This window comes from Condylura cristata, unplaced genomic scaffold (genome assembly GCF_000260355.1).
Source record: "Condylura cristata isolate star-nosed mole 26May11 unplaced genomic scaffold, ConCri1.0 scaffold00001, whole genome shotgun sequence".
NCBI classification, from domain to species: Eukaryota; Metazoa; Chordata; class Mammalia; order Eulipotyphla; family Talpidae; genus Condylura; species Condylura cristata.
This window is the reverse complement of record NW_004567102.1, coordinates 43,101,241-43,115,558: the sequence shown is the minus strand read 5'-3', so window position 1 is coordinate 43,115,558 and position 14,318 is coordinate 43,101,241. Positions and strand designations below refer to the sequence as shown.

The 14,318-nt window shown below is 34.2% G+C and overlaps 2 protein-coding genes across 2 annotated transcripts in view; both read right to left on the bottom strand.

Moving 5' to 3' along the window:
• FHL5 (four and a half LIM domains 5) overlaps positions 1-2,751 on the bottom strand; it is a 33,010-nt gene extending 30,259 nt beyond the window's left edge. Inside the window, exon 1 of the mRNA XM_004673710.2 lies at positions 2,677-2,751. The gene's annotated coding sequence lies outside the window, so the exon portion shown is untranslated. The remainder of the gene's footprint in view (positions 1-2,676) is intronic.
• A 5,537-nt stretch (positions 2,752-8,288) lies between these two features.
• UFL1 (UFM1-specific ligase 1) overlaps positions 8,289-14,318 on the bottom strand; it is a 30,841-nt gene continuing 24,811 nt past the window's right edge. The window contains exons 13-19 of the mRNA XM_004673709.2: positions 13,955-14,072; positions 12,752-12,918; positions 12,544-12,674; positions 11,000-11,080; positions 10,598-10,683; positions 9,967-10,147; positions 8,289-9,382 (exon numbers count right to left, since the gene is read on the bottom strand). Of these exons, the coding sequence (XP_004673766.1) occupies positions 9,164-9,382; positions 9,967-10,147; positions 10,598-10,683; positions 11,000-11,080; positions 12,544-12,674; positions 12,752-12,918; positions 13,955-14,072 (983 nt within the window). The 3' untranslated portion in view covers positions 8,289-9,163. The remainder of the gene's footprint in view (positions 9,383-9,966; positions 10,148-10,597; positions 10,684-10,999; positions 11,081-12,543; positions 12,675-12,751; positions 12,919-13,954; positions 14,073-14,318) is intronic.

Sequence of the window (14,318 nt, the reverse complement as noted above, 5' to 3'; positions counted from 1 at the left end):
TGAGGAGTGGGGGCTAAGGAATTGGAGATCCTTCAAAAGGTATTAGTCTTTCAAGACATTGATCTGTGTAGCTGACAATGAAGGTAAACTAAGAAACTCAGAGCTGACAGATTTCTTAAGACAAGAAATTTGAGCATGTTTAAATACCTATGGAAGGAGTCTAAAAGGAAAGACTGATGATTGTGATTCTTGAGGTGGCAGGTATGAAGTAAGGGATTCTCATATAAATCTTCCCTTTTATGTTCCAACCTGCCAGTATGGTTTGCATGGGAATTTGGAAGTATGATCAGAGAAACAGGAAGATCCTATTACAATCTTCTATAGTCTGAGATTTTTAGAGGCTTAATTCTTGCAGCCTGCTATTCTGAATACTGCTGTCCACAAAAGAAACCCTTCTGCTACTTGATTCTGTTTTATTTCATTGACACACTGTTCTGAACAAATTTGGCACATATATTAAGCAACTGCTTTAAGAATCAAATATTGGGATTTCCCTGGTGACGCAACAGGCTAAAGCTCAGCACAAAGAAGCTAAAGCCACTTTAGCATGAGTTCAATCCCCGCCCTGGAGGTGACTCACATGGCACAGCAGACCTCTCCTGACCTTCCTGCTGCTCCCTCAGCAGTGTACTTTGTCAGTCTGCCTGTTCTGCTCCCCACTCTGTCTCTGGTGAATCCTCTCACGGACCCTGCACCTCTGGCCTGTACCCTAGTTCTGAATGCATAAATAAATAAATCTTTAAGAAGCAAATCTTGAGCTACATCTTTGGCTAAAATTCTTGCCTTGACTATGTCTGTTCTCAGATAAGGACAGTTTAGGGATATAGTTTAGATATACTTATACTCCAGACCTTTAAAAGATTTGCTCAACTCATTAGCACTGGGGTATACCAGAAGTTGAGGTGTAAAGCTTCATAGAGAAGGGCAGAGGATAGAGATTTGTGACCAGGACTGCAGGAAATACTCAGGGAGGATGTCAGAAATCTGTGAGCCCCTGAAATGTCACTGAAAATCTACTTACAATGTTTATATTTTTTCTATGTTTTTTTAAAGAGGATCTATTGATTGCCTCAGATTCTTAAGGAGATATGTGATACCAACAGGGTCTGAATTGGAGATAAATGCACAAACCCATCATTTTGGAGGGATTTGATGTGTGTGGGTAGGGAGGAATCTCTTTCCTCCCCACTACTCTCCTCCACTTCACAGTCCCTTTCAGGCCATTAAAATGTAATGAAGAAAAATGATGACACAGAAAATGACCACAAGAACATGGAAATGCTTGTGACCTGACATCTAACTCAGAACCTCCCACGTGAACCCAAATACTCTGGTTTTCAGTTTTAAAGACATCATATTTCCTAGAATGAAGATATTAAAAAACAAAAACGAATCAAAATACCTCCAACATACTGGAGGTAGACATTTATCTTCAACATTACACTACAAATTTACTAGCTTGCTAAAGGAAACCACATTAATCCAGCTTTACTGAAAATGTTGTTGGCAAGTGTAATAAGAGGTAAATCTGTCAGTAAGGTGATGTTGCATTAAAACGCAAATCTGCTACTCTAGTTTTGGTAGAACAGCCCCAGAATTGGCAACTAATGATAACGTGTGGGAATAAATAGAACAAGTGTAGAAAACAGACATCAGAGTTTACCTTCTCCATCAAGCAATTTGGATTATGGCTTTAGGCATATATCATAACAAATATGTTAAGAAATATCTTGTATGGTACATATGTTTGCAATATTTGTGTGAAATTTTAATCCATATACTTTGCTAATAGAAATGCTAGAGTATATATGTGGCAGTATTGTGAGTAGGAAATGATAGTTAAAATAGCTTGAGGGTGGTCTTACATTTTATTTATAAGAATTACACATTTTATTAATGATTCTTTTTGGTTCCCACTTTCTGAACCCAATTGACAGCTGAAGAAGTGCATTTAGTTTTCAAATGGATGACAGATACCAAAGAGTGTCTGACTAAAACAGCGAGGAAGAAAGCATACACGCATATGGGATGTAGACTTTTGCTTAAATAGTACTCTTTCAGTTTCAAGATGCAAAACTTCCATCCATGCAGTGTATTCTATGTGTGGGCCAAATACACAAACATTTTAATTCAATCCTAGAAAATCTGAGATTTCTGAATTATCTTTATGTCTCCTTCTGGAGAGCAGAAAGATTTTTCTTGAAAATAACAGGCACATTTTACTAACTCAGAATCTGTCAATGATTTCAAATTGTGCTCTGGAAATACACATCCAGCAATAAAGTACTATCAGTGATAAAGTTATTCACTTAAATAGAGTCAAATAAAATCCCAGAATTCCCTTGTCATAAGGATGAAGCTCTGCCCCCAGGTATAAAGACCACGGCTAGAATTCCAGAAGTGATCTGGCCTCTGTTACCGCCACATGTGTATCATTAGCATGAAAAACCTGAAGAACTCAGAATATAGAATCTATTAACCAGTGATCCACTTGGCTCTTTTAATGTTTCTTAAGAAGCTTTAAAATATTTATTTACATGCCAAGTAAAGTTTTCTCTTCAGTGGTCACCAGAAAGTAAGTCTCTTCTACTTAAAACAAACAAACAAACAAACAAACAAAACACATTAAAAAATACAACACACAAAATGAATATTAAGGAAAAAAAAACAACTCACTTTTTCTTATAACTGCTTCTTCTTGTGATGTAAACAGTGTGAAAGAGAATATGCTGATTGTTCCTCTAGCACATATGTGTGCCAGTTCCAAAAGAAACAGAATGTGCCACCAGAGCTATCTGAGGGCTCCTCCCAAAGGCAGATTTTTTGACTTTGAGAGGAAAAGAGGCGGGTCAGTGGGCTTCCTCCACGCTGCGGACGTGACGGAGAGGCTGCTATTGCTCTGAATAAACACTCCTTGTCAATTTTTACTTAAATCACGAACAACAAATTCTCCCCAGGATATCCTTAAAGGGAAATCCTGTCTGGATTAGTATTTGAAATAACTGGAGATGCTCCAAAAGTTTAAAATACAGAATACACACTCACTAAGGGGATGCTAAAAAAAAAAAAAAAAAAAAAAAAAAAAAAAAAAAACTCTCTAAAAGGGTAACACATTTTCCCTTAAGCTGCTTTTCATTTGGTTTTGTTTGTTGGTGACTCTCAGAGACCATTAGGTTAGTAATGGTCAAACAGTAGAGTGTTTCTCTTCAACTCTCTGGAAAGAGATGAGGCTGCATGTTCTCACCTGACATGTTCTTGGTAACTTGAGAGATGAGTCCTGGGTGGTGATCTCTATCATTGCTTTCTTTGGGAAGTCTGGGAACTTTTTGAGCTTGGATTTGACTAGATTAACTCAAAGAAGTCACCTGCTTCCTGCACTTGCGTTACCTTCTGCCTACTTCCCTATGAGCTGGCAACAATTGTTATGTCATCTCCATGACTGTATGACTTCATTTAAGCAGACTCATTTGGTCTTTTGAAATTATCAATTCAAAACATGAAAGTAGCTAGAGAATTAGACCTGAAAAAATGTTTGGAAACTAAAGTAAAACACAACAGGAATTCTCAGTGAATCAAACATCCATAAATCCAATAAAATTGCTCCTAAAAAGCGCCACTTGAGGCCATTTCTTTTGGTTTGTAAGGTAGGTAAGAGAAAAAATGTTATATCTTAACTCTGTTATTCCCAGACCAAACATAGCTCCCCTTGTTCCTAAGTACTAAAGCAATTTGATGTTAATTTTTCTGTGGTCAAATTCAGATGAGTTTATAGAATCAAGAAACTTGAGTTAGAGAACTGCAAAGCCAATCAAATCTATGCTTTGTTATCGACTTGACTTTGATGATTAAGAGATTATGGAAATAAAAACAAGGTTAGAGAAACAAATTCAGTGAAAGTACACAAGGACATTCAATTAGCAATTGATTTTAATCTTCCATGACATCAATGCTAGATAGACATTATCCTTTTCCTTTTCTAGGGGAGGAAGCCGAGTGATGTAAAGTGGCTTATGTCTCCATCATTTGGGGCCATCACCCCCTTTTTCATGTTTGTGCTCCTGGAGAGTGTAATCAACCTTCACTGGTTCAATTTCTGGTTTTATGGCTCCCTACTAAACCTATCCCAATCTGCTTTCCACTTGAAGTACTCTGCCCCCCCCCCAAAGCTTCATTAAGATCACAAACAATCTTAATTAGTACCTCACAGTTCTTGTCTTTAATTTAACCTGAGCTCTCTCATCTCTGGCCATTCTGAAATCATATTGAAATGATCTTCTCCTTGGTTTTACTAAGATACATGCTTTTGATTTCTATCTTGATCTTTGTATCCCAAGCCTCCTCTTCACTTATTCATTCCCTCACACCACAGAGCTTCATCCTCAGATTGGTATGTTTTGTAAATTCTCCATGGGGTTATTTATCAAAGCAATTAACCATTATATGCTATGACTCCCAAAATCTCAAGTGTTCTCACCCACTAATATTCCAGACCTTTAACCTGCTTCCTATTGGCCATCTGGAAAAGGGAGCTTTGCTGCTTCTGCTTCAAATAGATTTGCCACACTTTGTTCCAAATTAGCTTATGCTGTGCATATGTCACTGTGTTTTCTCCTACTTTCAATGTGGCCACTGGCTCCCTGATTTCTGTGATCTGGGGAAGCCAAAAACATGTGGGTAAAGCAACAGATGTCCACTTCACTATTTCCAACTCTTGTGATTTCTACTTTGTTAAACCTCTCGATCTGCCACTGGGCTCTGGTCTTCATATCTCTTACTTGGGTTATTGGACCAGTCATAAACATTTACCTTGGTCTGGTTGATTACCTTCTATTCTTTCTGTATATCACAATAATGATTTTTTTTTAAAGTTTATTGACTTACGGAATACAGAAAATTAAACAATGCAGAAAATCTGTAACAAGAATTGAAAAAATATGTAACAAACATTTAAAATGACTTGCAACCCAAGAGACCCCAATCTGTAACCAAATCTATTCAGAATATTGCAGATGTACATATATAACTATACGTGTTTATGGGAATGTTTATATATTTAATTACAAACCATGACTACATTGTGCATAGTTCTAGATCCATTTTTACGTAATGCACATCATTGAGAAATACGTGATTTAGAAATCAATTACATTTTTTACTATTGTACTATTATGAAATTTGATATTACAATCCTTTTCCTTTTTCTCTCAGATCTCTTCACACCAAAGGTTCTTTTGAGCATTTATAATGTACGAATCACAAGGATTTAGAATTAGATGGAAAAGCAGGAAGGAGAAAAATGTAGAACACCCACTTTAAGGTAATTTACATTTATGAGATGTTATACAGCTACATTATCCTATACTAGAATGTGTCATGCCTTCAAACAATTATACAACCTAGAAATCTATATAGTAGAGCTAGGTTAATAACTACATTGTATGTGATTAAAGACAAACTTGTAGAATAATTTGATAGGTTTTTTTTTTCCCACTGATTAACAAAAAACTGAAAACCTTTGGGGTCTTTGTCTTAATGTGCAGTCAGGTTAAGGGTTTCTTTTTAGTAATCTAATATTTGAATGAAGAATATTTCAGAGTTAAGAGAAGTTTCTGTGCGAGACAGGTCCACCTACTTTCTCCAGGATATTCTTCTCAAAGACAAATCTATCCACTTATTTTCCTGGCTAACTTAATCTTTAAAGTTTCCCTTTGTTTTCAGGATAATGGCCCAACTTTTAAAATCAGTGTATATGTGTATCATTACACCCATATGGTCTCTCTAGCTTCTTACACTATTTCCATGGGCAGGTTTTGTATTTCTGATACTGTAGGGTCCCCTAAATGTCTTACTACTGCCTATTAATGTTTTAATACATCTGTCCCTCTCCCCAGAAATACCCATTTTTCCTTCCCATATTTTCATCAGGGCTTAGTTCAGGTCATCTCTAGCCTATGTAATTCCACTCCTGCTATGCAAGACAGTTTGAATTTCATTTTTCCTTCTATAATATCCTCAGCTAACTTCTCTCAAAACCCTATACTGAACTTTAATTGATTCTTGTATCTCCTTGCGATGAAAGCTTTGTTTTAAGTGTTAAATTCCTATTCTTATTGCCTAGCTATCATTAAAAATCCGGGGAATTGTTGAGTCAGGAGTTTACCACTGAAGAGACCCAGAAGTCTAATTAGAGGCAAGCCTGGTAAAATAACTAATAAAACACAGCCTGGGAACTTCCAAAAATTAATATATATTGAAAGGACCTATGACTTTGTTTTTCTGAAAGTATATAAGTCATGGTTTCTGAAAGTATGTAAGTCATGGTTTCTGAAAGTATGTAAGTCATGGTTTCTGAAAGTATGTAAGTCATGGTTTCTTTCTCCATTGTTTTAGAAGTCTCTTATGGCTTTATTTATTTAATAATTGTTTACCTAGTATAACTTTCAAAGTAGATATATCTGTGTGAATCTAGACAATTTTAATATGCATTTTAGTAATGCTATCAGATTTCAGTGGAAAGTGTTCATCCAGAATACTTAGCTCATCATACATATGCTGGGGTAAAGGCGTCATTGGTCTTAAAGAAGCAAACCTTTTGCTGTCTGTACCTTCTACTTGACTTACATAAGTTACATCTTGATTGAAAAAAAGTCCCACTTGCCCCTGGGTTCAGTGGCATTTCTGAAGAAGGAATGAGTTATTTCTTCTCAATCTGTAAATGACACTATACTTTAGATCACTATTGTACTTGGACATTATCTTGGTGCTTTACGATCTAATAAAATTACTCTCTTCATAAAGATCAAGTTGGCTCTTCATGGTAAACAATTTCCACATTTATTATCTTCATTAACCATTAGTATCTTCTCTGAAAATACACTGTTTTTGTATTCACTTGGATCATCAAATTCACTTCTGATGATCAGACTGGTTTTCACTGATTTTTCAAAAACATGATTTGGAGATTGAATGCTTAAGTAGTTCCATTATATTTGCAACAGTAGGAAGTGGCAAATGAGAGCATAACTGCATAGTTGAAATCTAGCTAACTGAAACTATTTACTAAGGTGAAATGGCCCACAAATAATAAACTTGCAAGAAATGAAAGATGCTAAAGATTGTAACTACTTCTGTGTAAGCAAAGCAAAATAAAAATCTGAAAAATTTAAAACAATTATATTTAACATGTGCATCATATAATTCTAGTAGTAGTTAAATAATGAAAACTTCAGGGTACCAACAATTTAATGGAGACAACAGGCAACTTTATTTTAAATGTTCTTAAACCTTCCCATTAAGATCATGGTAGAGAAATATTTAACAATCTTAGCTTTGTTAATGAAACTACTTTCCATATAAAATTATCTATACTATTTTTATTAACAAAAACAATAAAAAAGGACCTTTTTGTGCAAAAATGAGAATTAATTTGATAAATGAAGAAAAGTCAATGTAGACAAAGACCGAAAGTTTTATTTGCATCAATGTCAATTCTATATTGATTTATTTTCACAAATTAAGTCAGATGATTTTGTTTGCTTCACTGTCTGTGATGTAATTTGACATAACGTGGATTACTCTGGTATATGCAGAAGCATAAATGATAAGGTTCATAAAGACAAATAAATTAGATTGGATATTCAACATTTTGGAAACTGAGAAAACAAAATAATTAGAATTTGCAAATATATTTGTCATTTTTTTCCTTTGCCCATATAAAAATATATTTATAGAACACTACCAATGAAAACATTTTAAAATTTAATGTTATATTCCTATCAACTTTAATAATAAATGTTTAGTTAGCAATTAACTTCTTTCACTCAGTATTAGTACTTCACCAAGAACAGAGGATTTAGAATGACCTTTATATTCACAAATTTTAAGTCTGAAATGCCATATATATAATTATATAAAATATCATTTTAAAATATCTGATATTAAATTTGCTATTCAAAATATTTAAATTCCCTTTTTTAATAAATAACAAACTGTTGCTTAAAACTCATTTGGTTGAAGTAATTAAGGAGCTATTTTACTCCATTTTAACTACTAATTTTTTTTTTTTTTTTTTTAAAGATTTTATTTTATTTGTACATGCAGAACTGGGGTACAGGCCAGAGGCTCAGGGGCGGTGAGAGGCTTCACTAGAGACAGAGTGGGGAGCAGAACAGGCAGATCGATGAAGTACACTGCTGAGGGGAGCAGCGGGCGGGTCAGGAGAGGTCTGCCGCGCCATGCGGTCACCTCCAGGGCAGGCGGGTATCGAACTCATGCGGAAGTGGCTTTAGCTTCTCAGTGCTGTGCTTTAACCCGCTGCGCCACCAGGGAGGGCCTTAACTACTAATTTTTAGAACAAGGAAACCTATGTTTTATAAGGGGTTTCTTTCATTTTTGGAAAAAAAAGTTCCAACAATTCAGACATACTTATGGATTCCCCTACAACAAAGTAATAGGCGTTAGGATCATTAGTTGTATAAAACAATAAATTCAGAAATACAAGCTGGATTAAAGAAAAATACTTGAATTTAAGTATTAGCATCTTATTTTGGAACAAAGTATAGCAATGCACGGCCTTCTGGTGTTCTGTACCTGTAAAGATATATCAAAAATGCCCAAGCATATAAAAGTTTTTCAGTGGGAGAAATGGAACGCCCTCTAAATGTCAGAAATGAGGTCAAGGGTTTAGTATTAAGAAACACATTTTAGCTTTGCAGCATTCTCTATTAATTATAAAATAAAATATCCCACTTTCAATTTTGACATCAAAGGGGTATCTTTTTTTATAAAACATGACATTTTAAATTTCTGCCTAATGTATTTAAATATCATTAGAATCTATTAACACAATGAATGAGTCCTTTACTAGAGATAAAAGGCATCAGAAAATTTATTCTGCATTACAGTATCTAGAGAGAAGTAAACTTAAAAAGTATAATTTTTATAATTATAATGTGAAAAAGAAACCTCCCATGGAGAACCCAATTTACAAAAATTTACATTTATATAAGATTTACAATGAATACAGCACTATTGTTTTAACTGAACTGTGTATGGGGGGAAGGGCATATTGGGATGAGGTCAGGGAGTTATGAATACTGTTTTGTAAGTATTCATCTTTAATTTGGGGAAAATGCTTACTATATGAAAAAAGTAAACTAAATCATTACTCTTCTGTCACAGATGATTTCCTGGATTTGAGAACAAGGTCTTTGATGGATGAAGAAAGTTCTTGGAGCTCTTTTCGGGTAGTATTGATATCATCTTCTTGTTCTTTGTCTAATTTATCTTTCAAGGGGTCATCTCCCTGCCCAATCTTCTTATTTTGATTAACTAATTGTTTTACAACCAAACCTTGATACTTTACCAAAAGAGTATGCTGATCCTGTGAAAAGAGAAAAGAGAAGTTAACAAGCTCATGATTTGACTTTCTGTGGAACTAAGCAAAATTTATTCAATTTATACACACTGATGGTCTTCCTCATTACAAAACATTAACTATATAAGTGTAAGATTGAATCTAACAAGGTCCTTGATTCCACACAGTTCACAGTTCAGGGAAGATAAAGTATGATCACAGATCATTCCACTGTAAGTCGATTTGGCTAAGTTCCATCACCAAAGATAATGTGAAAGTAATATAGAAGCTCAGCGAAGACAAAGTGTGCATGATAACATTTTTTGAGCTGGTTTTTGATGGGGCAGGTTAAATCTCCATAAGCAGACTGGACTTGACTGCAACATTTTCAAAAGCGTAATTTCTAAATTTACATTATTCTTTACCATAGATCTGGTAGGATCCTGAAAGATTCTTGAGCTTTACTCATTTACTGCTGCCATTCTTGGAGGCAGGAAGATGATACTATTATGTTTTGTGTTTTAAGAGTCCACAGTGATTCACATCTATTCACTCAAAATATTAAGAATCAAAAAGCTTTAAAACTTCCAAATGTATTGAAAATGTAATACCTCTGGAATTTTGCTATTAAGAAAAGCAATGATCTGTGGGACACATCTTCCAGGTGCATGGAGCATGCTGTGGGTTGAGAACTGAAATAATAGGACTGACGTGAGATGCAGAATAAGAGCAGGGTCTTCTGTGACTTTCAGCTGTTCAGACAGTGCTTGTCTATGCTGGAACAGTAGTTGCCTAAATACAAGTAAAAAAAAAAAAGTTATATTTTAGTGAATTTTTTACCAATTATAATTTTCATTAAGTTCTTCCATTCTATAATTAACTGTTGGCCTCTGCAAATGGTATGGATAAACAAATGTGCTAGAAAATCATAGAAACAGCTAGGTATCCAGGTCAATCAAAGTATATTTATTTTTGAGTTGTTGATTCAATAGAAATGCACTGGTGTAAACAAGTTTTCTTGTAAAGTAGATCTCAAAGCTAAGAAAAAGTTCCAAGGCTTGATCAGCTAAAGGTTTAAGGAACTTGATCAAGATGGGCCAGAGAAGGATATCTAAGACTGAATATGCTTAAAGTTCTACAGCCATTTAGGAATATTAGTCTCTCTACAACATTCAGTGAAATTACAATTTCAGATAAGAACTATCCCACACTGAATTAACAATATAGAACAATTCATGTTACCTTTCCCTTTTTTTGTCTCCTCTTTTCATCATAATATCACAAGCTTCTGCTGCAGAATCCAGACAAGAAAGAAAGTCTTCTATGCTCTGAAAGTATATTTAATGCCATGACTTTTATACATAGTTTGCCTAAAGAAATACAGCCATTTAACATTGTTTTAAATTTGACACCCTAAATACAATTTTTAAAAAGGTCATTTTGTTATTAAATTCAAAAATGTTATTAAGCACTAGGTAAAATGTCCTCAACTTGGTCTTCCCTTCACTTCCCACAGAAGAGTTAAGTGCAGAGTACTAGTTTTAGATATAGTTTACAATTATTCTGAAAAAAAAAAAAAAAATCTACTTAAGGAGCTTTAGAAACTATAGCTCCATTATCTAAATAGAATAAAATTTTACTTACCTTTTCATTCAAAGAGCTATGGAGTTTTGTGAGAGTTACTTTAGTTTCTTCTGATAATTTACTTAAAATTTTTTTTCTTACCTGCAAAGGAAGAAAAATCCCTTTTGCATTGTTCCTCTGGCATGTGGTGGATATAAGATCATATAAAACAAAAGTATCTTTACACTGTAACAGAATGCTGAGTGGAATTTATCTTTGCTCTTGAATTTTAGATCTTACACCTAAGATAAAAATATACTAAAATTCTAAAATCTGAAAGCAAAGTAATATTCAATTAGCCAGAGAAAGTAGATGAAATCCTACCTATTTCTCCCATTTGCTCCAAAGAACATGAGTGAGGAAAGGAAGTGAGGGAAAGAATAAGAATGAATTTGGGGTTAAGGCTACTCTGTCTCTTTTGTAGCAGGAGGAAGAGTGACAGGTAAGGGAGGCCATACTCATGAACATTAAGGTTACCTATAATTTAGGAACCCGGGATCTTATTTCATGGATGTGCGTTTCTTATGCTGTGTGATGTATGAAATCTTCTTAGCACCCTTCTTTAGTTGTGTCTTGTAAAGTCTGACTGCATTCTTGACCTGTGTGTTAGGGCTCCTTCAATTGTAAAATTTCTGGAATTTTGCAGTCTGACTGGAATTCCTACTACAATCAATCAGAGGCCCAGCAGTGTGTCTGGGAAAACAGTGCAGCCTCCTCCCTCCTGCCACTTCCTATACTTATCCTTCTGTGGTCCTTGAAGGGGATAGGACAGAATACTGAGTATTCTCACCACAGAGGTTGGTATAGGGGCAGGATACATGGAATTGCTCATATATCCAGGGAACTGAGAGGCCAATGCCTTCTGGGATAGGAGAGGGAAATAAATATATCCTCTAGAGGTTAAGAGGGAGTGACATGATGTTAAAAAAAAAAATCTCCAAAAACACCTACCCCACCTATGTGACAACAACCACATCATTAGAGGCTACTAGCTTTATATTGATTTGGTTTGTCCAGATCGAAACCAGTGACATGAGTATGTCATATGAAGACAGTTTTGTGTCTATCTGAGGAGTTGAGTTCCAGGGAAAGACAACACATTGCTTCCCAGCTCAATCTTATATTGCAAGAAGGAGAGCCATGTGTTTTCAAACAGTTTAAGATTAGAATTGTAAAAAACTAACTGGGATGAATTTAATACTGAAATGAGATTATGTCACTCAATGAAAATGACTTCAAAGTTATGGTAGCTGGCTAGAATGTTGTTAAGGAACTTGCAACTCACAGGAAAAGTGATATAAATTAAGAAAAAATAAAGAAAAAATAAAGTTGTTGATTTCAAAAACAATTAAGCACCCTATTTTTTAAAAAACTAGTTACACTACCAAGTCTGCTAGTTATTATGTAAACACACTGTACTAAATTTGAACTAAAAATTGTGTAAATTTTTTCCCTAAAACCTCTTTTCTGTGTTTTATTTTCTATTCAGACTACTTCAGATGTCAGATAATCAAACAATTAAGATTTTGAAACAAAACAAGAGTGTGAAGAAAATCACAACGTACTTCACTTGTAATTGTTGCAGGATCTTCTACTGCCATCATTAAATCCGAAGCCAAGAAGTTGAAAATGAGATTAGTGATATCAGTACACACTGTCTTCAGCAAGTGCTTGGTAAGAGCAGTCTGTGTATCATCTGGAAAATAACAGTGTTTGGTCAAAATGCATGTCCAAGGGAAATGATAACCAATGAAAAAATTGTATTAAATATACCTGTAAAAAACTTCATCCCTTTTTCAAATAACCGAATATTATTGTATAGGTTTGAAACCTCCTCTTGTAAGTCCTTAATTGTGCGTTTTCTGCCAGTTCCAGAGGCAGAGGAGGTTGAAGACATGAATACTGAGCGTATCACCTCAAGGTAAGTCTTATTAAGAGGTCTGTGTGCAAGAGAAATATATTTAGATTATTAAAATGTACTCAATTTATGCCCATAAATGTACTGAATTTGTGTCCAAACTGTCTTCAGGGAAACGAGACTTAAGAAAAGTTCTCCATTTTCTTAAATAAAATTAATTTGGAGAATAGTTCCCAGATTTTGCCTCTAATTCTAGGAATTATAACTTAAATGTATTATTTTTTCCACTTAACGAACTTACAGGTTATTGCACTAGTGATGAGGCAACAATAAAAAGCTTCACTCCAATTCAATTCAAAGCAGCTTTTTAAAGTTATTTTGGAGAAGAGCAGAAGCTATGACTCTATTTCCCATTCTCAGAAATAATAAGTTAAATTTTTTATTTCTAAAGTGCCATAAAAGTAATGTTTTTTTAATAGAATTTTAAAAAGCAATACAAATGACTATCAATAACAATTTCATCATTTCTTTTTCATGTATGTCATGTAGTTGTGTACCAAATACATTCTTAAAAATATTTCACAAACCTTATTTCTAAATGCACTGGGTTCCTAAATCACATTTATAGAATCTTACACATTGGGACAAACTTAAGAAAGATCATGTTAGTTAGTAGTAGTCAAGTTACATACAACTTCTTTTACTTTTGTATTAAAAGAAATTTAGTTTGTTAAATTTATTCTCTTTGAAGGTAGTTATTTTCTCCCTAAAAGTATACTGTTAACTGTCAAATCCATATAGAAAATGATCTTCTTTTTAGATGCTACTTTTCATGCTGTGGAAGGCACCAGCAGTGATTAATATCTAGGGCTGTAAGATCAATGAATCAGGACATCGCCGCATTCTTGTCTTTTAATTCCCTCACTTCCTCATCCAAAGCACTTAACTGCTGAATTAGAAAGCACTGCAGACAAACATTAGTTGGGATTTTGAGGGGGCTAGATGAAATTTAAGATTTCAAAATACCTAAAGTATGTTTTCTATGAAGTAGGTGAAATTTCATTTAATAATTTATTAAATTTCTATCATAAAACAGAAAAATATATTTTAATACTTGCTTTATCAAATACTCAGCAAGTTCAGAAATCAACTCCTCAGGAGCATCTTGTATGCGTTTTCTTAAAAAATCTTCAATCTCATCCTGGAACATAAAAGTGATCTCTGGTTTCTTTTTTCCTATAACAGAGATAAGCAGTGTGAAAAACAATTAAGTAATTTACAAGCACAGAAAGACCATTAACATACTAAGAAGTCGCTTACCATAAATACTGATAATTAATTATTATGTCAACAGTATTGGCAATGTCAAATAGCCATAGCAATTGTTATTTGAAAACAATTTTAAACATTGGATATGAAGTAATGTTCTTTTGAGTGAAAATTTTCCTTCTATTTCATAAATCAAAAATAATACAGGTGATT